At 48.2% G+C, this 27,835-nt stretch overlaps 1 protein-coding gene across 1 annotated transcript in view; it reads left to right on the top strand.

Moving 5' to 3' along the window:
* PAQR5 (progestin and adipoQ receptor family member 5) overlaps window positions 1-27,835 on the top strand; it is a 78,995-nt gene that overhangs the window by 40,683 nt on the left and 10,477 nt on the right. Inside the window, exons 3-5 of the mRNA XM_080668500.1 lie at window positions 14,402-14,529; window positions 16,163-16,368; window positions 21,659-21,785. Coding sequence (XP_080524626.1) covers window positions 14,402-14,529; window positions 16,163-16,368; window positions 21,659-21,785 — 461 coding nt within the window. The remainder of the gene's footprint in view (window positions 1-14,401; window positions 14,530-16,162; window positions 16,369-21,658; window positions 21,786-27,835) is intronic.

Genomic DNA, 27,835 nt, shown 5'->3' with positions numbered 1-27,835 from the left:
CACATTTTATTTATTCCTTCCTCTATCCATGAACACTGGCTTGCCTCTATGTGTTAGCTGTTGTGAATACTTTGAGACCCTCCTTTCAGTTACTTTTGGTATATACCCAGAAGTGGAATTGCTGGGTCATTTGGTAATTGTTAAGTTTTTGAGGAACCACCATTCTGTTTTCCACAGTGGCTGTGCCATTTTACATTCCCATCGACAAGCACAAGAGTTCCAATTTGTCCACATCCTCACCAATACTGTTGATTTCTGTTTTGTTTTGTTTTTAATATATAGTAGCCATCCTAAGGGGCATGAGGTGGTATCTCATAGTTTTTTTTAAAATATATTTTTATTGATTTCAGAGAGGAAGGGAGAGGGAGAGAGAGATAGAAACGTCAGTGATGAGAGAGAATCATTGATTGGCTGTCTCCTGCATGCTCCACACCGGAGATGGAGCCTGCAATCCAGGCATGTGCACTGAGCAGGAATTGAACCGTGACCTCCTGGTTTATAGGTGGAAGCCCAACCACTGAGCCACATTTTCCAGGCTCTCATTGTAGTTTTGATTTGCTTTTCCCTAATGATTAGTGACATTGAACACCTTTTCATGTGTTTATTGGCTATTTGTGTATCTTTGGAGAAATGTCTACTCAAGTCATTTGCCCATTTTTAAATTGGGCCAATTTGTGTTTTTACTGTTGAGTTATAAAAGATATTTATATTTTCTGGATAAGAGTCCTTTATCAGCTTATGATTTGCAAGCATTTTCTCCCATTCTATGTGTTAATTTTTTTTCACTTTATTGATGGTATCCTCTGAAGCACAAAAAGTTTTAAATTTTGATATCTATTTTATTGTTATTGTTCCTTGTGCTTTTGGTGTCATATCTAAGAAACCTTTGGCTAATCCAAGGTCATGAAGATTTTTTGTTTGTTTTTAATTGTTTAAAGTATTACAAATAGTATTACATATGTTTCCTTTTTCCCCCATTGACCTCCCCCCCCACCCATCCCCACTTTTCTCCTCCCCACTCCAGCAAATGCCCTCACCCCCCTAGTGTCTGTGTCCATTGGTTATGCTTATATGCATGTATACAAGTCCTTTGGTTGATCTCTAACCACCCCCAACCCCCCGCCACCTTCCAACTGAAGTTGGACAGTCTGTTCAATGCTTCTCTGGCTCTATCTATTTTTGTTCATCAGTTTATGTTGTTCATTATATTCCACAAATGAGTGAGATCATGTGATATTTATCTTTCTCCGACTGGCTTATTTCACTTAGCATAATGCTCTCCAGTTCCATCCATGCTGTTGCGAATGGTAAGAGTTCTTTCTTTTTTACAGCAGCATAGTATTCCATTGTGTAGATGTACCACAGCTTTTTAGTCCACTCATCTGCTGATGGGCACTTAGGCTGTTTCCAAATTTTAGCTATTGTAAATTGTGCTGCTATGAACATAGGAGTGCATATGTCCTTTCTGATTGGTGTTTCTGGTTTCTTGGGATATACTCCTAGAAGTGGAATTACTGAGTCAAATGGGAGTTCCATTTTTAATTTTTTGAGGAAACTCCATACTGTTTTCCACAGTGGCTGCACCAGTCTGCATTCCCACCAGCAGTGCATGAGGGTTCCTTTTTCTCCACATCCTCGCCAGCACTTGTCGTTTGTTGATGATAGCAAGGTCATGAAGATTTACTCATCTTTTCTTCTAAGAGTTTTATCTCTTTTGTGATCCATTTTTTAGTTAATTATTCTTTTCTTTTATGTATGAGTATCAAGTAGTTCCAGGACCATATGTTAGAAGGACTCTTCTTCATTAAATTGCCTTGGCACCTTTATTGAAAATCAATTGACTGTAAAAACAAGGACTCTTTCTGTAATCTAAGTTCTATTCCATTGACCTATTTGTCTATTCTTGCCAGTACCACATTGTCTTGATTACGTGGCTTTGTAATAAGTTTTGGGAAATGTGAGACTTTCAACTTTGTTCTTCTTTTTTCAAGATTGTTTTGGCTGTTCAGGGTTCCTTGCATTTTCCATATGAATTTAAGAATCAGCTTGTCAGTTTCTACACACACACACACACACACACACACACACACACACACACACAAAGACAGCTAGAATTTTGATAGGGATTACATTGAATTTGTTGATCAATTTGGGGAGCATTATCATTCTAATAATATTAACTCTTTTAACCCATGAACATGGCTTGTCTTTGCATTTATTTAGGTCTTCTTTAATTTCTTTCAGTGATGTTTTGTGGTTCTAAGTATACAGGTCTTATACCATTAACATGATTTGTTAAATTTATTTCTAAATATTTTATTGTTTTTGATGCTGTTATAAATGAAATTGTTCCTTAAGTTGATTTTCAGATTGTTCACTGCTTGTAAATAGAAATAAAACTGAGTTTTGAAGATTAATCTTACATCCTGCAACCTTGCTGAACTCATTTATTAGTTCCAGTCGTTTTTTAGTGAATCCTTTAAGATTTCCTATATGTAAGATCATGTCATCTACAAATACTTTCGCTTCTTCCTTCCCAGTTTAGAGGCTTTTTATTTCTTTTCATTCTCAAGTTGACCTAGCTAGACCCTCCACTATGATATTGAATAGAAGTGGTGAGAGCAGAATCCTTGTCTTGTTCCTAATCTTAAGAAGAAAGCTTTTCATTTTCTGTCAAGAAGTATGTATGTTAGCGGGTGGTTGGGGGCTGGGTGAAAAGGTGAAGGAGGTTAAGCAGAAAAAACCTTTCACAGACACACACACAAAAAGAAGTATATTACCTGTGGGTTTTTCATAGATGGGCTTTATTGGGTTGAGCAAGTTCTATTTCTATTTTCTTGAGTGCTTTCTTATTATGAAAGGGTATTGGATCTTATTAAATGCTTTTTCTGCATCTACTGGCATAATCATGTGATTTTTGTTTTTCTCTCTTCTGGATTAATCTTGTCAGTTTGTATTTTTTTAATATTTGGAAAGAGGCAAATTTGGACTCAGTGGAGCTTCTGTTATGTATTTTATATCTCCAATTCCATTGGGTTTTTGTTTTGTTTTGTTTGGGTTAATCCTCACCTGAGGATATTTTTTCCATTGATTTTTAGAGAAAGTGGAAGGGAGGGGGAGAGACAGAGAGAGAGAGAGAGAAACATTGATGTGAAAGAAACACATTGATTGGTTGCCTCCTACACGCACCCTTACTGGGGCCTGGGATCAATCCTGCAACCGAAGTACATGCCCTTGACTGGAATCGAATTCGGGACCTTTCAGTCCGTGGGCTGATGCTCCAACCACTGAGCAAAACTGGCTAGGGTTCCATTGTGATGGTTAATTTCTTTCTACTTTGGGTTTATTTTATTTGCTGTTCCTCCTCTTAACTTTTTAAGTTAATCACTGCTTTATATCTATTTCCATATTGCTTTAAGCTCAGCCTATATGTGCTATTCTAATTAATTTCTAATGTCCATTTTGATTTCTTATGTGACTTATGATTGCTTAGACATGTTTATCTTTTAATTCCCAAGTGTAAAATGGAGTTTTAATGTTATCGATTTAACTTAATTGATTGTCTGAGAATGCCCTCTGTACTATTCCAGGCCTTGATATTTGTTCAGACTAGCTATATGATCTAACACATGATCAATTTTCATAAGTCTTCTAAGTGTACCTGAAAATATTGTATAATCTCCAACAGCTGGGGGCAGCATTCCATGTATGTCCCATAAGGTCAAATAATTTTATATTATTAGTAATTTTGTTCAGCTTGATATACCATAATTGAGATGTATTAAAATATTCCACCATGATAGCAGATTTGTGAATTATTCCTTGTAGATAAGTAAATTTTTACCTTATATGTTTTGAGCCTGCGTTTTTTAGGTATACCCAAGTTTATAATTGTTATATCTTCCTGGGGAAGTAAATTTCTTATTATTTCATAGCGATTCTCTTTGTGTCTAGTAAGGCTTTTTGCCTTAGAATCTGACAGTCATACAGACACTCCAGCTTGTGTTTTTTGTTATTTGTCTGGCTTCTTTCTTCCTTCGACTTTCAATCCCTCCCTGTCCTTGTATTGTAACTGTGTTTCATGCAAATGACACGTAGTTGGATTTTATCTAGTTTGACAGAATTTGTTGTTAACTGGACAGTTTAGTCTGATTATATCTATAACAAGTATTGACATATTTGCATTTATTTCGGTCATCTTAAGTGCCTTCCATTTGTCCTGTTTTCTCTGCTTAGTTATCCTTTCCTTTTTTGCCTTCTTTGGATTGACTTTTATATTCTTGTTCTCTGTTTTCCTTTTAACATTCTATTTTCCCCTTCACTTCTTTTATAACTCTGTTTAGAAATATGCTCTATATTTATTAGTTTTATGCCTACTCCAGCTATTTTAATATGAATAACTGTACTAGGTAGAAAGGGCTAAACTATGCTGACTTTCAGAATTTCTCCAGATAAATTAATAAGTGGCCAATAGACTATAGACACTTCTCCAAAGAGGACATACAGTTGGCCAAGAGATATATGAAAAAAAAACAACACCTCAATGTCACTAATCATCAGAGAGATGTAAATTCAAACTACAATGGGGTATCACCTCACACCTGCCAGAATGGCTACGATCAACAAATCAACAAACAACAAGTTCTGGTAAGAATGTGGAAAAAAAGGAACCCTCTTGCACTGCTGACAGGAATGCAGACTGGTGCAGCCACTGTAGAAGACAGTATGGAGTTCCCTCAAAAAATTAAAAATGGAACTTGCATTTGACCCAGCGATCCCCCTTCTGGGGATATATCCTAAGAATCCCAAAACACCCATCAGAAATAATATATGTACCCCCATGTTCATAGCAGCATTATTTAAAATCTGGGAACAGTCCAAGAGCCCACAGTAGATGTGTGGATAAAAAGTTGTGGTACATTTATACAATGGACTACCATGCGGCTGTAAAAAAGAAGGATCTCTTACATTTTGTGACAGCCTGGATCAGGGGTCCTCAAACTACGGCCCGCGGGCCACATGTGGCCAGCCGAGGACATTTATCTGGCCCGCCGGGTGCCGCTGCCTGTCCTGCTTAGCAGCCGACTCGTCCCGGGCCCGCAGTGCGCATAGGAATTTGTTCATAGTTTTTTTTAAACTATAGTCCGGCCCTCCAACAGTCTGAGGGACAGTGAACTGGCCCCCTGTTTAACAAGTTTGAGGACCCCTGGCCTGGATGGACCTGGAGAGTATTATACTAAGTGAAATAAGCCAGTCAGAGAAAGACAAATATCAGATGACCACACTTATATGTGTTATCTAGTGAACAAAATAAACTGATGAACAAAATAGGTCCAGAGACATGGATGCATGGAACAGACTGACAGATTTCAGAGGGAAGGCGGGAAGAGATTAACCAAGGAATTTATATGCATATATGTATAGCCCATGGACACAGACAATAGTGTGGTGAAGACCTGGGGTGTAGTGGGGGCTGGGTGGAGGGGGGAAAAGAGGAAAGGGATGGGGGACTGTGAATAATAAAAAATAAATTTTAAAAATTCCTCCCGATAGCTCAATGATTCAACATAGCGAAGCTTTATTTCATATTCACTTTACATAACTAAGAGTTCAGTGAGGAACTGGGAGATGGAAGATCTACAGTCTCGTAGTTGCACAGTCTGGAACACGTGGCCTCCGTTTGCCACAGAAGGGGAAGAAAGGGTGATGTTTAAGTTGGGCTCCCCAGAAACAAAGATTTGTGTGCAGGAAGTTTATCGGGGTGAGTTCTCAGAAATACCACCTGGAAGAATTGAGGGAAACAGGATTGGGTAGAAGGAGAAGTTGCATCAGAGTCTCAGCCAATCACACGGAGTCCTCTGGAGTGGGCTTCGCCCGTCAGACTTGTCCCAAATGAGCAAAGGAGACCAGGGCTTTGTCTCCATCATCAGTGGATGCGTGCTGCCCCTGGGCAAGGAGTATAACATGGTTAAGGGAGCACTTTGGCCAAAAACTATTCCCATAGAGGGATGAGTGGCTCAGTTCTGAAGGGGGGAAGAGGCCCCTCTAAGTGCACCGTGGTATCTACTACAAAAAGGCATAATGCCCTAGCTGGTTTGGCTCAGTGGATAGAGCGTCGGCCTGTGGACTGAAGGGTCCCAGGTTCGATTCCAGCCAGGGGCACATGCCTGGGTTGCAAGCTCAGTCCCCAGTGTGGGGCGTGCAGGAGGCAGCCAATCAATGATTCTCTCTCATCATTGATGTTTCTATCTCTCTTCCTCTCTGAAATCAATAAAAATATTTTTTAAAAAAGGCATACTGCTTTTAACTGCCCTGGCCTAGAAGTAACAGTAACCAGAAATAGACATATGTCCCCAACCAAACTGCAAGAAAGTCTGAAAAATGTGGGAAAGTGCATGGAATATTTGGTGAGCATCAACTGTCTCTACCTTCCCTAACTTAACTTCTTGGCTCTGAGGACTGGGACTTTCCATAATTCTAGAACTTTACCAGTTATCTCTTCAAATATCACCAAGAAGGCCATTGTATTTTCTTCTTCTAGAGAAATACTCTCCATGTCTCTTACTTGCTCTTTCATATTTTCCATCTCTTAATCTCTCTGGACTTCTTCTGTATACTTTTGGGGGGAATCTCCTTTAAGTTGATTAATTTCCTCTTTAACGAGGTCTAGTCTGCTGTTATTCTTCAATGACTTTTAATTATTTTAATTTCTAAAAGCTATATTAGGTTCATTTAAAATCTATTTGTTTCTTGTCCATATTTTAAAGCTTTTTCTTTAAACATGTTGGGCATAGTTATTTTATATTTCAGTATCTGTTCTTTGAGCTCTCTGTCAACTACTGTTTTTGCTGTTTCTCATTCATGGTGTTTTATTTCCAGGTATGTGCATGCTTGTATTAAAGTAGAAATCCTTCAATGAGCATTCTCATTTGCTTTTGTTACTTGCCTGAGGGAGCTACAAAATGCTGACCTCTATTTGTAACCACTTTCATTTTTCCACTATAAATTTCTTAGACCACAGTGGTCGTGTGAATCTGGATCAGAAACCTATATGAAAATGAACTTATGGTTCTGAATTCTTGGGAGAGATTTTTTTTTTTTTTCAGAGAGATAACTTTCCTGACTGTCTCCTTCTGCCCGGTGGGATTTATTTTGCATCCAGTTATCCTAGCCTTCCTTCTTGGTGAGGTCTCCCATTAGATTCTCTGCCTTTGATGGGCTTTGGGCTTTACCTCTTATTTACAAAGTCTGACAGCAGAGTCTCTGACGGCGAGAGCAGCTTACCATACAGGGTTCCTGGGTTCCTTCCATTTGAGGGCTTTGTGACCTCCTTGCTGTTGTGCTGTCTTGCTGAGGCATTTATCCAGCACCCGATGCATACTTCATCCAGCATTTGAATTCTTTTAGTCAGAAGGATCCTTTATGACATCTAATCGATTAACATTTTGCCAGAACCAGAAGTTCCCCAGCCATCCTTCCAGGTCCTTCTTTCATCACTCTGGTTCCAGTGACCTGGTCCTTCCGAAAACTTTGGTAACACTTAGCATTTCCATGAGATGTTTGTAGCAATCCCTCGTTCCACTGGGCTGGAGGCAGCGAAGCAAGCATAGACTTTACAACCCAACAGACTGCGGTTGCACCTTGGTTCTGCTATACTTGTGCGTTGGGACATTTTTTTCCTCTTTGAGCCGGGGGAGGGTGACTGCAGCAAGCAAGGCACGAGTTAAATTCTGCTGGGAATTGAACCTGGGCTGCAGCCGTGAGAGCACCAAATCCTAACCACTACACCACCACGCGCTAATTAGGGCCTTACTCCCTGAGTTTTAGTTTCCTCATCCGTAAAATGAGTTTGACAGTCCCTGCCTTGCAGGGCATTTCTGAGGATGATCCAATGAAACAGAGTCTGCCCCTAAAGTGCTGGGGCTGAATCAGAAGACCATGTGTCTAAATTCATAAAAGTTACAAATGACGCCAGCAAAACAAATGAAGCTAGCAAATGGTTATAGGAAATGTTTCTAGGGGGTCAATAAGAGAAAAAAAGGAGACACGTGTAATACTTTCAGTAATAAAGATTTAAATAAAAAATAAAAATAAATAAATAGAAAATGGTCCTATTTCTACCTTGACACTATCCCTTCATAGTGACAAAAACAGTATGTAAAGCTCTGGTTTTTATATAGCTGAAGTCAGCAAAATCTCAAAGACAACTGAATTCAGTTATTGTTGCTCATCTGGATGTTATAATGATGGATTAGTGATGTTTGGAAGAGTAATAAAATAAAAACATACATAATTTGTAAATTATTACATGTTTATTCCATAGTTTCTTTTTCTTGCTTTCATTTCAGCAGAATTATGAGTTGTATTGTTGTAATGAACATTATCACAAAATTTGTATTCTATTAGCAGTGATGCCAAATTACACCACTATTCTTGAGTCATTGAGTCTTAGTTTGTTTTTTTAATTAATTTTATTTTGAAAAAATTTCTGCCAAGTTTCTGCTCAGTTCTGTTACATATTCTTAAAGCCATGTTTTGAATCAGAAATGAACTGTAAATTTTACATATTAACTTTAAACATTGTAATGAAGTTGCATAATTATAATTTAGAAGAAATTAAGTATTTTAATTTAATATGGATCACCAGATTTTATATTGCTGTTTTTACTCTCTCTTAGTGGCATTTATTTGGCATTCCCATTGTATGACTAAGAATAGTTTATGGTCAGATTTGTTATGCATTTCAACAAAATGTCCCATCTTGGAGAAGATTCAGAGAATGTCCTACATAGTCTTTGAATTGTTCCAAAGGAAGCCACTGATTCTCCTAGTAAGAAATTGCAACCATGTGCTGCCATTTCTGGCTCTAAGATTGCTTTTGGAGTTTTGGTCACATTCTGACCTTGTATTTGTTTTCTATTGTTGCCATAAGAAATTACCACAAACTTGGTGGCTTAAAAAAGAAAATGCGTTTATTATCTTACAGTTCTGTAGGATAGAAGCCTGGCGTGGGTGTCAGGCTAAAATCAAGGCAGTAGAGGCTCGGGAGGAGAATCTGTTTCCTTGCCTTTTCCAGCTCCCACAGACCTGGTAGCAGTCGTTGGCTCCCGGCCCCTTCCTCCATCTGCAAAGCCAGCAATGTTGGGTCTCTCGACTATCCTTCCACAGTCACATTTCCCCTGCCTCTCCTCTTCTGCCTTCCTCTTCCACTTGTATGGACCCTTGTGATTACCTGGGCTCACCTGAGAAGCCCAGATGAGATTCCTATTTTAATGTTATCTGATTAGAAACTTGAATTCCACCTGAGACCCTAATTCCCCTGTGCTGTGTAACCTAATATAGTCACAGGTTCTGGCGATTAGGTCGTGGACATCTTTGGGGGCCATTTTTCTGCCTACCCCAGACTTTCTAATCATGTTATACCGTTACCACAGGCTTGCCCATGGCAGGTTTTTAAATCAATACCTATAATTGAAAACCGTTTTTCCTAGTTCTTAAGTCAAAGACTGCATTTTTATAACAAATGTGAAACCGATGGGACGCTCCATTGTTTCAGCTTCCTCACGTTCATCTTCTGTGGATCGGAGCCCGGTATGGTGCCAGCCATTCATCAGGACCTTGGCCCAGGTGCCCCCTACCTGAACGGAGTCAGAGTTACATTTTAAAGGCATTTTATGTCTTCTTTTTTCATTTTATTGTTCATTGAATTACGAATCTCCTGTAGATCCTCCATCCTAGATAGTAATAATTTGTTTCATTGCTCGTTATCCTTTTTATATGTTGGGCCAGCAGACATGTACCACTATCTTTTATAAATACTGTGTTGCATGTACAACACGCATCCTTATTGGATATTGGGCAGTTATGTTTTAAAGAATATCACACCAGCGTTCTAAATTGCCGTAGCACTTACCTATAATTGCTTAATACCAACAATGGTTGTCTATTAAGAGTTCAAGTAATCGCGTATGGGTTGTGGCAAGTGATGTTAAATTGAGAACCTAAGCAGGGTCCTGCATGAGACAGTGCTTAGTGTCCAACCCAGGGCCAGGCACGCTGCAGGCACTCACTAAATGACAGGTTAAAGTTGATGCAGCGGTCCTCGCCCTGCCTTCTTCCCTCCCCATTCTCTCCAGGCCTTCTGCCCAAACACATCACTAGACTTCTCACTGGTCTCTTATCCCCTACCCTGGCTCAGAGAAGTACGTGATAGTCCAAAATCACCCTATGGGCCAGGAGATGAGAGCTTCATCTCTAACAGCCCCTCTGAGCAGCAGCGATGATAGTGTAAGAGGCTGGGGGATGGAGTCTCATGTTTGCATTTAAGTTTTAGCTTTGCACCTGGCCGGTGTTGCTCAGTGGTTGAGCATCGACCTATGAAGCAGAAGGTCATGGTTCGATTCCTGGTCAGGGCACACGCCTGGGTTGTGGGCTCGATCCCCAGTAAGACATGCAGGAGGCAGCTGATCAATGATTCTCTCTCATCATGGATGTTTCTATCTCTCTCTCCCTCACCCTCTCCCTTCCTCTCTGAAATCAATAAAAATATATTTTTTAAAGTTTTAGCCTTGCTCCCACTATTTCTGGGATCTCGGCATATGCCTTCCCCTCCTCAGGCCTTAGATCCCTTTTCTGTGAAATGGGAACCATAGCAGGCTCTCCCTCACCGGGCCGTGAGGATGCCATGAGATTTGGACAGGAAATGCAGACTTCCATACTGATGGTGCCTGCAGACTCTGCCTCGCCCCTTCGCCTGCTAACAGAATCCACTTCACCACCAGCCAGAATTCCAGATCGTTTTCCCCAGGTGATTTGAAGTTTAATAGCTAGAAAAACCAAGGATTTAAAAAGTTTGCAGTGGTTGCTCTAGCTGGTTTGGCTCAGTGGATAGAGTGTTGGCCCGCGGACTGAAGGGTCCCAGGTCTGATTCCAGTCAAGGGCATGTACCTGGGTTGCGGGCACATACCCAGTAGGGGGTGTGCAGGAGGCAGCTGATCGATGTTTCTCTCTCATCAATGTTTCTAACTCTCTATCCTTCTCCCTTCCTCTCTGTAAAAAATCAATAAAATATATTTTTTAAAAAAAGTTGCGATGGAATGTCAGGCATCCGCTGGCAGGTGTGCAGGGTCTTTGTGGGAGCCAAGCCCAGGGCAGGCACCTAAAGGAAAACCTGCTGGCATGCCCTTCCACCCAGAGCCCGGGGGTTCTCACTTCTAAATAATAGGCTGTGCACGATTTGATTTCATTTCACTCTAAATTGCCCAGCCTGCAACCAGCGATGCAAGGTGGGGTCCTGCAAATCAATTCTGCTGCGCAACGAAGCCGGCGCCTGCTAACCTGGGGGTGCTTAGAAGTGAGGCCCAGGCACAGAGCATCACGGCAGTGGTTGCCATTTGCCTTTTGGGGTCAAACTGCTAGTAGGTGTGAATACAAAATTGTTTTCAAATGTTTCGTTTGTTTAGATTTATGTAGCATGCACTCTGTTAAGATCTACTCTATGCACAGCACTTTGCCAAGGCTAGAGTGGGAAGATGGGGAGAACGAGTCCCCTGCCGGGGATCAGGGGGGCTCAGCACTGGAGCCTGGCAATGTGGCCTCATAAGTCATGGTTCAAGTTGGGAGGGCAGGGAAAGGGCGGGTCAGAACGTCACTGATCTGGGACAGAGGGATTTCGTCTCTCATCTTTTGTCCATCTAATCTTTGAGGAGGAAGGGCTGCTTTAAATCCCGCCTCTATGGCATGTTACATGTGGGGTTCCCACCCATGTCCGGGGTCAGGGGAGCAGGTTCTTTTGATCTGAGCGCAGCCCTGGCTTTGTAGTGAGGTATCCTCCGCAGGTCTGGGCCAGATTCTAAGTGTGGTCAGGTGTGCAGTTTGTGTATTTCCCAGCCCCTCTGTTCTCCTCTGGCTTTTGACTATGTCAGCATCCTCTCTTGTCTCCCCAAAAATTCAGGGCCCAAAGAGAGAAGGATGGTAGTCACACCCGGAATCACCCTGGGCAAAACGTAGGTGGTCTCCCTCCCTGGCTCATGTCCCTCCACTGTGTCCTGCTGTCCTGCAGCCCCACCCTGCCTCCTCCCTCAGTGCCAGCCCCAGCATGCCCAGCGCCCTGGTCACAAGATCTCCTGCTGCACAGGATCTGCTGAACTCGTTCATGGCAAGGAGTGAATCGTAACAGCTGCTCCTTCCCAGGGTCTTTGCATTCTAATAAGTGGCCAATGTTTTAATTTAAACAAACAAAAAAAAATTTTTTAAGGAAGAAAAAGAAAATGTAAGAGATGGAATGAATGACCCATAGTTTCTACAAGAGGGCCTTCTTAATTTTTAATCCTCACTGGAGGATATTTTTTCTATTGATTTTTAGAGAAAGTGGAAGAGAGAGGGAAAGACAGAGAGACATATCTAGGTGAGAGAAACACATCAATTGGTTGCCTGGGTCAGCCTGCAACCAAGGTACATACCCTTAACTGGAATCGAACCCAGACTCTCTAGTCCACAGTCCAATACTCTATCCACGAGCCAAACCAGCTAGGGCTTCAAGAGGGCCTTCTGAGTGTGTGCCAAGCCCACACCATCCTCCTCACGTGGATCAAAGGCTGAAAGCAGTCCCATTTGCCTCCTTGCCCGCAGCCCTGGGGGCGGGGGGGAAGCTGCAAGCCAAGATCCCTGCTGCCCACTGGAGAGGCCTATCCACTGCACACCAGGATGTCAGCAGAACTGAATGGCGAATCTATAACGGGAACAAATCGCGTTAATTAGCTAAGACCCAAATCTAATCCAAATAGTATTTCTTCACTGAACCATGAACCAACTTCTCTATCCTCCTCCCCCAGCTGACCAGTTTAACCCAGAACTGAACTAAGAAAGGAACATACTGACCATCCAGCTAGCTAACGCCTCCCATTTCACAGGTGAGAACACTGAGGCCCAGAGAGGGATGACCCAGCTCAAGGTCATGTGGCACCTCAGTGGCCCACATTTGTCTCTAATAGCCCCTTACTTTCTCCACTACTTAAAGTGACCTCTTGACTCAGAACCTCAAGAGAGAGTACAAATTATGTTCCATATTGTGTATCTTTAATCGGGATCCTCTCTTACACTAAGAAGTTGGTAACTCAAATGAGAGATGGGTGGCTCGGTTGGAATTCTCCCAGCCTTCCCTTCCTCCCACAGCCCTAGAAAATCAAAGAGAAATATTTAAATATTTCTGTGATCTGATTGTGGTACGATTACTGATATTATCATTATTATTTGCCTCGATTATCTACTCATATTAAATTTACCTCCTAACGGTTATAACAACATTCATGTAAATCAGTGGTTCTTAACTGGGGGAGATTTTACCCCCCAAGGGACGTTGGCAATATCTGGAGACATTTTCGGTTGTCACAACTTGATAGGGGACACAGCGTGTGCTACTGGCATCTTTTCGGGAGAGGCGTGGACACTGCTACGCCATGCCTAGGACAGCCCCCACAACAAGGACTATCTGGCCCAAAATGTCAATCATGTCGAGATTGGGAAACTCTGATCTAAATCCACACAAAGAGGAAAACGGGTCCCACAAACCCTGCTACCTCAACCAATGAGACTCCACTTTTCTGCTTCCTCCCAGCCTCTGCCCCACCACGTGGACTGGAATGTCTGTAGGTCTTATCATCATGGCTGGAATACAACTTACAGTCTGCTTTTTTCCACTTGACTTTGCAGCCTGAGCTTTGTCCCTCTAGCCTCCTTGTCTTCACCAGGACCATTTCTAATGTGTAATGAAGTCCTCAGGCGGGTTGAGAGCCAAGTGTCTCATGGGCACTTGGTACCTGAGAGACTTGCCAAGTGGGCTGCGGGGGGTGGGGATGGCCTGTGTGGGCCTGCTGTGGCCAGCCTTGTCCTCTACCTCAGCTGATGCCATCATAGTTTTCATCATCAAAAGGCCTTTGTGAAGCGCCTTGGTGAGTATATGCAAAATGGATCCTCGGCAGAGATCTTCCTGCCAGCCCCGGACACCTGGGGCATGTCGGCTCAGGCAGACAGCACATATGTCAGCCAGCTGCCGAGGCATCCAAGGACCAGGCCGTAGGCCGCAGGCAGAGGCTGCCAGGGAGAGGGTGCCAAACCAGATTCTTAAGCAATGTTCATGACAAGAGTAAGTGTGTCTGAGAATGGAAGGCAGGCTGGATTCCTGAAGGGAGCCAGGGCCCTGAATTCTCTCCTCCAGCTGGCTGTGCGCTTCTTGTAGGACATGGGATTTTAGAAGCCGGAGGAGGGCGGGGGGAGGGGGCACTTTGACAAGTGTTCAAGCGCACAGCCTGGGAGAAAACCAGATGCCGCCAGAGATGTTCCTCCTGAGACCTGCCTGCCACCCTCTCGTCTCACCTCGGTACCCCTCCCTCTCCCCCTACAGGTGTTCCATGAGCAGGGCATCCTCTTTGGCTACCGACATCCACAGAGTTCTGCCACTGCCTGCATCCTCAGCCTTTTCCAAATGACCAATGAGACCCTCAACATCTGGACTCACTTGCTGCCTTTCTGGTACCGCCCAGCCCCTTGGCCAGCGCCTCATTCGGGAATCCTGGGAGCCAGGGCTTCTTTAAACACAACTGGGGCGGGAGGGCTGAGATGCTGTGCTGGGGTACTGGGGACTCCGCCTGGTGTGTGGGTGTGGAGCTGAGATGAGCTTCAGATCATGGATGGTGGTAGGATTCTGGGGCTCCTGGCTCTGTCATCTCCCCTGCTCCCTGCCCCGGGCCTGGTTTGATCTGATCCCCTTTAGGCTTGGAGGCTCTCTGGGTCTCACAGAAGCCCTAGTTAAAACGTCATGAGCTTGAGCAAGTCCTTGACTCCCCGGGAGCTCCGAGCACAGCCCCTCAGGCGTTGGAACACCTGCATGGTGTCTGTTTTATGGATGAATCACAGGTGATTTAGGCTGTTTTGAAGTTTATGCTGCTACAAAGAGTGCTGGCCTGACCACCCTTGTTTGTGGGGCCTGAGCCCTGGGTGCAGATCCTGTGGACAACTTCTTGAGCGGTCTGCCAGCTGAGCCCCGGTGGCTGAGGCGCCCCACCGTGTGCGCACCCCTTCACTGCCAGGCCCAGCTGAACAGTACAGAGTGGCAAGAGGGCCTGGGAGAGCCGGGAGTAACATGCCCTAAGAAAGGGGGACCAGGGAATAATCTCAGATGATCCAAGGATATGTTTTGAGAAATAGCAAGTAGCTTAAGCTTTATTTCTGCTGGACAGGAGGGAAAAGCTCCCACGTACAGCCAGAGGATTTAGCGATGCTCCTTGGGTCCCTGCGTGAAAGGCTTATAGTCTCCTTCGCTGGGAGGGTGTGAGGGAGGGGACTGCTCTTAGCAGTTCATGGAGAAGAGCAGCTCTGGAGGCAGGACCCCCTCACGTGGGTTATAGGTCAGGCAGGTCTGACACGGAGTGTGCACTATTGCTGCATAGAGATGGAGCTCAGAGACCCAGGCTCGGCCGAGACTCAGCATGGGCCTCGGCCACTCAGAAAAGTGATTGCAATGTTAGTGGAGGAACCGTGCGGGAGAGAAGGGAGAAAACGCCCTGTTGTCTCTAGACTGGGGGGCTGCCCGTGACGGAGGAGCCTCCCTGTAAGAGGGATGGAGACGAGCCACAGGGATGGTGCCCGGGTCAAATGTGGATCCTAAGAGGGATGTTTGAATGCACCGGGTATTTAGGGTGACGTTAAAAGGAGTGAGGAGGGTTATGCCTTAAGATATTGATGGGCTTGTTCTCAATGATCCCGTTGGGGAGCACTCGGGCCGATCGAATGGAGATGGATTCCAAAGAGACAGACGGCAGCTCAGTGAGGAACTCTCGAGCTCTCAGAGCTGCCTGGCTAGGTGGTGAGCTCCCTGTCCCTGGAAGCATGCAAGTTGAGGCTGGAGAATCCCTTGGGCAAGATACTGAAAGAGGGATCTGTCACCACCAGCAGGGAAAGGGGACTGGACTAGATAAAGGCTCTCTTCTTTCCTCTCCTGCTCATTTCCAACCAAAAAAGGATCCCACTCACCGTCCCTTGCTCATGTCATTTCACCAAAGCGAAAACGGGCAGGGATTGGCCATCCCAGGGGGACGGGAGGCAGATGGCGAAAGGCAGAGGAGCCTCCAGCCACAGGGATGGAGTGGGCCATGCTGTGTTGCAGGTTCTTCGTGTGGAGGTTTGTGACGGCACTGTATGTGATAGATGTCCAGAATGACAGCTACTCCTGGCCTCTGCTTGTGTACATGAGCACCAGCTGTGTGTACCCCTTTGCCTCCAGCTGTGCACACACCTTCAGCTCCATGTCTAAGAACGCCCGGCACATCTGCTACTTCCTGGACTACGGCGCTGTCAACCTTTTCAGCCTGGGTAGGTGAGGCCTTGCTCTCGACTTCCCTCGGCTGGGACTGAACGACCTGCCCCTTCCCCTGGGAGCTGGGGTCACCACAAGGCTTTGGTGGGCTTGCAGATGAGTTGAGGGAATGCAGTGCCCCGTCCAGGTTCCTAACGAGTGTTTTATAAGCAACTTGTCCACAGGTGTGCTGGCAATACTGAAAAACTGCTTCTCTGGGGAGAAAGGCCCTGGTCTGTGGTGTCTGCTGATCTGTGGTATAAATATTCCCACATGTCAGACTTTAAGCCATGACATCGCTGAACACGGTGGGGAGAGATACACAGTAGCTCACCAATACATAGTAATTCCTCTATACTAACACAGTAGGTGGATTAATTGAATAGTTACTACTTTTGTTACTGAGTCATTTAATTGTAACTTTATGATATTTAATTTTTAATACCGGCTGTGTCTAACAACTGGCTCACAAGTTCTCTGGAATGAACATCTGCTCTCACAGGCCAGGACAAGCCAACCACACATCAGTGCTGGTCTCTGTCGTGCCTGGCAGGGAAGTGGGTGGTCACAAGCCTCATTCGTCCAGGGGCTTAGAGGAGTTAGCGATTTTCTCAACCTTCTTGTGTTTTCCTTTAACTGTGATGTCCCCTCCTGATGATTCCTCTCCTCTCCCCATCATAGGCATCCATCTGTCCCCTCACATCCCAGTTCTAGCCTCTTCTCCCTCCCGATCCTGCTCTAGGTCTTTCCTTGCCCAAGGAGCCCACCTCTATCCCATTTCCTCTTTCTCTTTCTTCACAAGTTATACATACACATGTACACATGCATAGACACACACATGCATACACTATAATACACACACATACACACATAGAATACATGTGCACACACATACACATGTATGCACATACATTATATACACACCTATACATGTACACACATATATATGAAAGCCTAATATGCAAAGTGTCACCTCAGGAGTTCGACCGACCATGAGTTTGATTGCTCGCTATGACATGTGCTGACCACCAGGGGGTGGCACGGAATAAAGGAAGGCCCTGGCCAGCAGCCAGCAGCGGGTAGGGAGGCCCCGGCTGGCAGCTATCATCCACTAGGGACCCTACTGTGCACAAATTGCATGCACCGGGCCTCTATTTTATATTTATTTATATATATATATATATATATATATATATATATATATATATATATATATTCATGCCTAAGCAACTATCACAACCGAATAGATGACCGAACAGACTGCGTGGGGTGACTAGGTCAGCAGGGGGGTTAGTGAGGGGCAACCAAATGACCGAGGAGCAGGCTGCGTGGGGCAACCAGGTCGGCAGGGGGGTTAGTGAGGGGCCACCAAACGACCCAACAGCAGGCTGTGTGGGGCGACCAGGCTCGCAGGGGGGGCAGTTGGGGGCGACCAGGATGGCGGGGGGGGGGCAGTCGGGGGCAACTAGGCCAGCAGAAGGGGCAGTTAAGGGTTACCAGGCCAGCAGGGGAGGGCAGTTAGAGGAGATCAGGCAGGCAGGCAGGTGAGCAGTTAGGAGCCAGCGGTCCCGGATTGTGAGAGGGATGTCCGACTGCCTAAACCGGCAGTCAGACTTCCCCCAAGGGGTCCCGGATTGGAGAGGGTGCAGGCTGGGCTGAGGGGACCCACTCCCGTGCACGAATTTTGTGCACCAGGCCTCTAGTATACACATACACACACACACACACACACACACACACATACACACAGAGTCTTTACTGTCTCACCACGCACTCCTCAATGCTCTGCTGTCCAGCCCCCACCATTCACTAAAACTGTGGTTGCTGAGGCCTGGCTTCCTCCTGACTCTGGGGATTCATGCAGCTCTGTGGGCTCTCCCTCCAGCCTTTGATGCAGGGGCCCCCTGTGCTCCTCAGACCCCCTCTCTTACTCTGGCCCCTGGTGCATCACTCCCTCCTCCTTTGCTGGTTCTCTTCCTCTGCTCTCCCCATAGGTGGGGGAGCTCAGCATCGGTCCCTGGGCCTCTGCTCTGACCCGGCCCAGCTTCCTGGGTGCTCTCCTCTGTGCCCACACCATCCCCTGACACCTCTGGGAGGTGCTCCCAACCCCCTCTCCAGTTTAAACTGCTCACCTGAGGTCCACCCGCATCCAGCCCTGCCACCTGGACTGTCCACATTCTCCCCGCCCCAGCTCCAAGTCAGAAGTCTCAGCTCCCCGCCCCCTTGCTCTGGCCCATCCCACTTCCTCCATCCTCTCTAATTAGCACGTTCAGTTGAGTCTCCTCCACATTTCTCAAATCGCTCCATCCCCCTGGCTTGGCTCAGACCCTCGTGCTTCTCCCCTGCACTGTTTCAACAGACTCCTCTCGGCCCCTCCACACCCCATTTCCTCCCTGTTGTCCGGGTGATTTCTACACCTTCTGAACCTGGCACCCCTCCCACTTAAAACCTTTCAGGGTTCCCAATTTCCTGGGAGGAAGTCCAAACCCCTTAGCCCGGGAGCTTCCCCGGCCCTTGACCGCCTGCCCAGACTCACTGTGACAAGAAGGAGCCTATTGGAGTCGTCACTGCAAGGCAGACCCCAAGCTGAGCACTGGCACCCAGCACAGGGGCGGCATAACACACTGCTCGGTGGCCCGGCTGCCACCCTGCTCTTGGGCAAGTTCTTCACCTCTTCAGCCTCCATCTCTCATCCACAAAGTTGGCACAGCTTCCTCCTAGGAGTGTTGTGAAGATTAAATGCGTTTGGAAGTGAAGCGCTTAGTAAGCACGGGAGGGTGGCCGCTCCCACGATGATCTAGTTGCCCTGAGAGCAGTGCCCCGAGGTGGGTCTGTCATTATACCCACGCTCTCCGCTCTCGGTGAGAATAACGAGGCACAGTGAAGGTCAGTGACCCAGGTCACACCGCAGAGCCAGGGCCCCTGCCTGTGGCTTCCTCCAAGCCCCCAGGCCTGGGCCCACCTCCCTGCAGCTCCGGTCTCTCCATCTCTGCCCCACACTGGGAACAGCTCCCTGAGGACAGACGTATGCCTTTCACATTTCACTTTCCAGCCATAGCCCAGGGCCTGACGTGGGGTGTTCAATGAACAGGGAAGGAGGTCCTAGCAGTTGCGAGAGCCTGTGGATTCCACCGGACACCCTGCTCCATGTCTGCAGCCACTGCCCCACCCCCACCCCTCCTGCAGCCCTGCGGAAACCCTCAACCCCTGACTTCCAGCCCTCCTCCCTCTAGGCCAGTGGTTCTCAACCTTTCTAATGCCGCGACCGTTTAATACAGTTCCTCACGTTGTGGTGACCCCCAACCATAAAATTATTTTCGTTGCTTCTTCATAACTGTAATTTTGCTACTGTTATGAATCGTAATGTAAATATCTGTGATTTCCGATGGTCTTAGGCGACCCACAGGTTGAGAACCGCTAGCAGGGTCGCCTAAGACCATCGGAAAACAGATATTTACATTACGATTCATAACAGTAGCAAAATTACAGTTATGAAGTAGCAACGAAAATAATGTTATGGTTGGGGGTCACCACAACGTGAGGAACTGTATTAAAGGGTCGCGGCATTTGAAAGGTTGAGAACCACTGATCTAGGCCATCCTGTGCACTTTCACTAGATGTTGGTCACCTTAATCCCCAACTCAGAAACCTCCCGGTTACACCTGACACGAGTACAAAATAACATTGAACGTAAACTAATTTTTAAAAAAGTTTTTTTAAAGAAAGAAAGCTCCCGATTGCCCGAAGGATGAGGTTCGCTTTCCTTAGGCATCCCAAGCAGCTCCTGCTCTGCCCCCTGGAAAGCCCTGCCTGCCGTCGGGCCTGTTGGAACCCCCACCTCTAAGGAGGCTTCCCAGATCAGCCCCCGTGCTGGCGCCTGCCCATCCTAAACACCCGCCTCACGCTGCAACATGCCGGAGACTCTGATCAGTCTTGCTTCCCGCTGCAGCCTCTGGCAGGGTCTGAGGCTCCTTGCTCTGTGCCACCCACGGAGTTTGGCAGGTGGGCCCCAGACAACATGCACAGAGCGATGCATCCTGGTCCACCTGGGAACCTCCCGTAGTATCAGCTGGGCGAGGAGGTTGTCCCCCGGGAGCCAGTGCCCAGCTGAAACCTCACAGGCAGCCTGCTGGGGTGGGGAACGTTGTACCAGGAGCTGGCGACTGTAGGCCCCTTCTGCCTGTGTGACCCTGAGAGTACCAGGGTCACTCCTGGCCTCACTAGACGCCACCTGAGAAATGGGATCAGAGCAGAGGTTGTATGGCCCGAGCCCTGTTTCAGCCTTGAGCTAGAATTCCAAGCTCACTGTCTTTGGAGTAACAGGCGACCTTGGCCTAATCCCTCAGGCCCCGGGCTGACCGGCCTTTGGCTGCCTCTCCCAGCAGGTGAGGGTGCCTGCAGAGGCCACCTGGCCTAGGTCCCAGACAGTGACCTCCCCTGGTCTTAGCTGCAGCAGACAGGTCTCATGGAGTTCCTTAGTTAAAGCTTCTCTCACAAACTCCAAAACCTAAAACAAGACACACACACCTCTGAGGCCAGCCCGTTATACCCAGCCTCCCGGCTGGCCAGTGCTGCAGCCCACTGATGTGACTCTCCTCACCTCCGCGAGGGTCCTCTCTCCCTGCACCCTCTCCTCACCTCCGCGAGGGTCCTCTCTCCCTGCACCCTCTCCTCACCTCCGCGAGGGTCCTCTCTCCCTGCACCCTCTCCTCACCTCCGCGAGGGTCCTCTCTCCCTGCACCCTCTCCTCACCTCTGCGAGGGTCCTCTCTCCCTGCACCCTCTCCTCACCTCCGCGAGGGTCCTCCCTGCGCCTTGAGCTTTCTGCAAGGAGCCCCTGGTGCCAGCCGCTGACAACACTTGCACACAAAGAGCAGACTGAACGCAGGGAGTGACATCGTGGGCGGTAGCGCGGAGTTCAAAGCAGGGACTGTCGCTGAACTGCCTGCGCTTGAGGCTTAGCTTTGCTGCTTTCTAGCTGTCTGCCCCTGGGTGGGTTACTAAACCACGCTGTGCCTCTGCTTTGCCATCTGTATAATGAGGATAAGTGCAGGATGGTGGTTGCAAAGATTATGTAAGTTAATATATGTGAAAGCCCATGGAGCAATGTGAATTCTCAGGGTAGGATCTGGGTAGGCAGAGTCGGGGGGGGGGGAGATTCGGGATGGCACTGGTGGGCGTGCAGCAGCAGGACTGCCCCTGGTCGGTGGGGATGATGAGGCTCGGCCACATGCGAGGGTGGATCTTCCCAGTGAGTGCAGACAGTGCCAAGTGGTGGTTCCTTACCCAGGCTGCTGTTCCTCCCCAGGCTCGGCCATCGCCTACTGTGCCTATTCGTTCCCGGACACGCTGGTGTGCACCCCCTTCCGGGACTACTACATGACCCTGGCTGTGCTGAACACCATCATCAGCACCGGCCTCTCCTGCTACTCCAGGTACCCGGCCGCTCCCTCTCAGATGGGACGGGGAGGGGCCCTCGCGGGCATCTCCATGGACTGCGGGAGGGGGCAGCGCAAGAGGCATTTGGGAGCCTGGGACTCGAGCAAGACCCGCTTCGCGGGCACACAGCCTGTGCAGTCGCTCAGGGCCCCACGATCGAGAGAGCTCCACACTTGGTTCAACGCTCTGCTATAGCTGTCCTGAAATCCTTAAAGATGTCTGAACAAGGAGATCCTACACTGCACTTTGCACTGAGCCCTGCAAATGATGTAGCTGGTCTTGTTGCTGGGCAATCACTTATCTTCCTGGACCCTCAGTTTGCTCATCTGTAGAATGGGCCAACATCTACCTGGCGAGGTGGATGTAAGGATTACAGGGAACGTACATATGTTCCCAGAACACCTAGTACAGGTCTGGCCCAGAGGAGAGCCCCACCAACGGCCGTCTGCCACTCGGGACTAAGTGGCCTGCCTCTAGCTGTGTGTGACGCGTGACAGGTGATATTCAGAGGTTGGACACATCCCAGGGGAAGCCCCCGGCCACGAGTCACACCCAGCTCACTCACTCTAATTCCCTCGATTTTTTCCCTTTTCACTCACAAAAGCTCATTGGAATGAGGGCTAGAGGCATTGTTTTGAGGATAACTACTCTCATGTATTTAGCTCTTTGTAAAAGTGACTGCCCCAAAGCTCCAGTTCCCTAAATTGCGTAGGAAACCTCTCAGATGGCAGTGTCGGGGCAACAGCCCTTCTAGATGGTGTTGGGGTGCTGGTGCTTCCTGGGCCGGTGCCTTCATTGGCGCCACCGTTGGCTGATAGGTCACACCTACCATTAGTCCCCTCGATGGCAATTCCAGGGAGCAGGTTGAGGCCCCTATGAGACTGCAGGCCTCAGAGTCACTGGTACCTGCGGCCGTGCACTCCCCTGCACGGGAGAAAACGGGGGGCGGACGTGTGGGGAGCACACCTCTGTAACTCACGGTGACTTTGGCTCCAGCTTTCTTTGGGTGACACTTAGGTTTTCTGGGACCCAGAGGTAGGCAAGTCGCTCAAACTTGACAAACTGGTTTTCTTTAAGAATGGCAAGATAGGCTCTTTTTTAAAAAATTTCTTTATTGATTAAGGTATTACATATGTGTCCTCATTCCTCCATTAACCCCCCAACCGCCCCCCCCACTCATGCCCTCAGCGCCCTGGTGTTCGTGTCCATTGGTTAGGCTTATATGCATGTATACAAGTCCTTTGGTTGATCTCTCCCCCTTACCCCCACCCTCCCCTACCTTCCCTCTGAGGTTTGACAGTCTGATCGATGCTTTTCTCTCTCTGGATCTGTCCCTGTTCATCAGTTTATGTTGTTCATTATATTCCATAAATGAGTGAGATCATGTGGTATTTATCTTTCTCTGACTGGCTTATTTCATTTAACATAATGCTCTCCAGCTCCATCCATGCTGTTGCAAATGGTAAGAATTCCTTCTTTTTTACCACAGCGTAGTATTCCATTGTGTAGATGTACCACAGTTTTTTAATCCACTCATCTGTTGATGGGCACTTAGGCTGTTTCCAAATCTTAGCTATGGTGAATTGTGCTGCTGTGAACATAGGGGTGCATATGTCCTTTCTGATTGGTGTTTCTAGATAGCATACGGAATACCTGCCCCAACTTGCCCTCCGCGGACCTGTCCTCGGACAGGTGGGCACGTGCGGTGGCTTCCCGTGGGCATGAGTCTCAGTTCTGGGTGCAGTCTCAACGCTGGATTTTGGGATACTTTGTCCCATGGAAAGGCCTGGGCGTAGGAGTGGGGGTAAACTCTCTCTTCCCACTTCCTGAAAATCACAGAGCTTCCCAATGCTGTGAGGAGACAGGGCCTCCCACAGGGTAAGAAATGGAATCAGATGTCAGGGGTGGTTATTTCCCTCCTTCTCCCCCATTCCTCAAGGACACGGGATTAAGAGCTTTTACTGGAGCGCAGCCCCAGTGCCCAGCCGGAGCTGGGGGGCTGCAGAGATGGTGGAGAGGGGAGGAGGCGGGGCTCTGCCGTGGGTGAGACCAGGAGTAACAGGCATAGACAGTAACAAGGATGCTAGAAACCGCTCAAGAGAGGCAAAGCATGCCCGCGAGGCAGCGAGCGTGGATGCAAGGGCTCACGGACAGCCTGGCCCAGGGACCCGCACACCCGGATCTGGTCCTTGGACCAGTCCCTGTCCTGTCTGGTTGGCTCCTGCAGGGCTGGTGTTTGGAACTAGGACCAGAGGGCAGCAAGCTGTGGGCTGAGGGGTGGGAAGGCTTGTGGACTGCCTTCCTGTGAATTCCCAATGCAAATTCTTAGAACATTGCTGCTTTTTTTTTTTTTTTTTTTTTTTTAAGCTTCCCGAATTACCAGGGTAGACTGTTTCCTTCCAGCCAGGAGTCTCCCCTGATTGTTCAGATACAGTGAATGGGTCTTATGCATGTGGCAAGCCTGGCACCTTTGGACCAACTTGTTTGGCAGGGCAGGTCAGTCAGGAATATCTTGAATGCCCATGTAAGGGGGCTTTTCCCTTATCAGTGAAATGGATTACTTCTGTTTATTTATGGGGCACACCGGAGGCTATTCTATCCATCCATCCATCCATCCATCCATCCATCCATCCATCCATCCAACCATCTATCCAACCATTCATTCATGTATCCAACCATCCATCCATCCATCCACCCACTTACCCACCCATCTGTCCTTCTGTTCCTCCATCCACCTATCCATCCATCCAACCAACCAACCTCTCAACATGTCCTAAATGCCTGCCCTGCTCTAGGCATCATGTTAAGATCTGAGACCACCAGGAGGAGTGAGGCACAGTCCTTGCCCTCAGAACACCCAGTGCATCAGGAGAGGCAAACTGTAGCCCCCCAAAAATCCAGGGGACATGGCCGTTAGAGTGGAGCAGGACAGAATGTAACAAACAAATAATGACAATACAAACTGACACCCATGTGGATGGATACCCAGGGTTCTGCAGCGTGGTGTTAGGACTGAGGACTGCGGAGATTAAACACTTCAGCTGGAGAAGAGAGAAGGACTTTTGGACAGAGCAGACAGCCTGGACAGGGCTGGGGCCAGAGAGGATGGGGCTGCATTGGAGGCAGCAGGGAGCGTCACCGAGCCCATGTGGCTGGAAGGGAGAGGGCAGCTAGAGAGGGGCCCAAAGGTGGCTGGGGATTTGAGTGCCTCGAGTGTCTGACTGGGGACTGGCCCTGTGCTCGGTCACATTCCTAGGGAGACAGTTCCCTGGGGTTAGCTTCCAGGCCCTGAGAGGCTTCCAGGTGTGTTAACAACCGGGGCTGTGCCCGAACAGAAGGGGAGAAAGGGCAAACGCCACCCTCTCGGAGCCAGAGGTACAGTGGGGTGTCCCAGGTGAGGGCCCTTCCTTTTCCTCCTCACCTTGTCCTCCTTCCTTTCCACGTTGGTGGCTTCTCTGACCTTATAAGTCCTCTCCTCTTTGTTTTCATTCCCTGTCTTCCTGGTTGTCAGTGTCTGAGGAGTGAGAAAGGTGATGTGGGCAGGCAGCGACTCTGGCCCTGGTTAACTGTAGGAGGAGCAGGAGGAGCAGGAGGAGAGGAGGGCAGGGCCATCTTCCAAAGGGCCATCTCCCGATCTCAGAGACTCGCCGTGTGGCCCTCACGGCCCCCTCTGGGCTTCAGTGTCCACACCGTAATCAAGGGCCTCTGGAAGATGGGCTTTCTGATTTGGGCATTCCTCACTGCCTTTCTTTCTTTCTTCCTTCCTTTCTTTCTTTCTTTCTTTCTTTCTTTCTTTCTTTCTTTCTTTCTTTCTTTCTTTCTTTCTTTCTTTCTCTTTCTTCCTTCCTTTCTTTCTTCCATTCTTTCTTTCTTTCTTTCTTTCTTTCTTTTTAATATATATTTTTTATTGATTTCAGAGAGAGGAAGGGAGATGGAGAGAGAGAAACATCAATGATGAGAGAGAGTCATTGATCAGCTGCCTCCTGCATGCCCCACGGTGGGGATCGAGCCCACAACCCAGGCATGTGCCCTTTGACAGAAATCGAACCCAGGACCCCTCAGTCCGCAGGCCGATGCTCTATCCATTGAGCCAAACCGGTGAGGCCACTTTCTTTTCCGAGATTCTCTCCTGCCTCTCCCTCCTGGCCCCTCAGCCCATGGTATGGCCAGGAGCGCGAAAGACCACCTTCTCCCTCCCTGAGCACAGCAGGAGACCATGAACCTCATCGGCAGCTCCTCACTTATGCACATGCTTCCCAGAACGTCACGGTCCCCATGGCATTCCTCCATTCCAGTGCCCGTCCTGAAGGTGAAGCCCACACACAGGGCCGTGGGCTCCCCTGGCTGGTGATTCGGTCCTTATTACCATGGAATTTAGTTCAAATGAGCATGTTCCAGAAAACTGCCTTTTGTTCTGTAGCATTGGAGAGGGGACATGAGGGACTGCGTGACCTCTCTGTGGTTCCGGAGCCGGGTGGGGTGACGGAGACCCTGCTCATGCCCACCGACCACCCAAAGCCCAGGAGGCACCACTCCCTTAGGAGCGTGAGTTACACAGTGTTTGCTGTGCATCACAAGTCACTGTAGGGACTTTTTTGTTTCTCCATCCCAAGCCACCAGCCGTTGGGTTTTTTTGACAACTACTTGCTTAGTGAAATGCTTTGTGGTCAGTGCTGTAGGGACGGAAAGGGGTTGTCACCCCTGGTGGGAAGTGAGCTGCGGCAGGTCAGCAGTGTGGACGCCTGGAAGCAGGTTTGGAGGTCAGAGATGGAGACCAGAGGCTCAGCAGGCAGTGGCTCTCAGGTACATTGGAGGTCAGAGGGCTTGGCCAGATGACAAAGTGCTGCTACGGCTGCAGCCAGCACACGGAAATGTCCACATCCCTGCAATGTCACCCAGGCAACAACAAAACAGCCATAACCACACACACACACACACACACACACACACACACCCCACTCGGCATTAGAATGACATCTCCAAAGGCCTGCTAATTCAGGAATTCACTGGCAAATCCTTCCAGCTTTGTTGCAGAAAGATTGATCAGGTTTTTAAACAGACCGGTATTGCATCGACCCTCTCTTGATGGAGGCTTCTCCTGAAATCTGGTGTTTCCTGTCAAAATGATTCTAGACAGAGGAGGCCTGACACCCTGTAAATTGGCCCCTCAACCCTGGGGTGCAGGGACTGCTTTACCAGGGTGGGTTTTGAGGCGTCGGGTGCTTCACAGGATTCTGTGGCTCCAACCCTTCCCTCTCAAAACCTCTGGCTGTGGCGACACCTTATGGCCTGGCCTGGAATTGCACCTTGGTAGTGGGAGGCCCCTCTCTGTAGCTGCTGGCCTTTCTTCTGCCTTTTATTCTCTGTTGCTGTCTCTCTTCTGTTCTGCTTTTTCTCCCTTTTTCCCCCTATAGACTCAGCTTTGCTGTCGGAGAGGCTGATTCATTTGCCCCTGGGAAAGCACTATATCGGGCTGGGCGAAATGTTGTCTCAAGTCGCAGGAAATCCATGCTTTGGGGGATGGCCCTCACCAGCCAGCCAGAGCCAGCTTTCTTCCTGTGTAAGTGGCCACAGAAAGAGTGCGCTTTCACAGGGAGCCTCCCTGAGCCCAGAAGTGACAGGTGGTGGCAGTGCGTGGGGGAGGAGGGAGCAGGCTTGCTGGGGTCGACTGGCCGTGCCTGGAGAGGCCGAGGCTATTGAGACCGGCCCTGGTTCCTGGGGTATCGGTTTGCCCCCTGGGGCCCAGGGGCCCAGGTAAGGACAAACTAAGTCTGGCTGGTGGTCTGAGGCCTTCTCAGCCTGCTAGAGGGTGGGGGTGTGAAATGGAAGCCAGACAGCCGTGGGTTTAAATCATAATATTGCCTCTTACTAGTCACCTGACCTTAGACCCATCATCCAGCACCTGTCTGTTCCCTCCCGCTCCTATTTCCTGGTGCAACGTGGCTACACAATGGGGAGGAGGAGAGAATGGGTCCCCATCACACATCTTGTTGTAAAGCTACCATTTAGTGAGCGTTACTCTGTGAGTATCATTTCATCAAACATT

Source organism: Plecotus auritus, assembly GCF_963455305.1.
Source record: "Plecotus auritus genome assembly, chromosome: 1".
In the NCBI taxonomy this organism is placed as follows: Eukaryota; Metazoa; Chordata; class Mammalia; order Chiroptera; family Vespertilionidae; genus Plecotus; species Plecotus auritus.
Note: the sequence above shows the minus strand (reverse complement) of the source record. Positions and strands in the feature narration are given on the sequence as shown.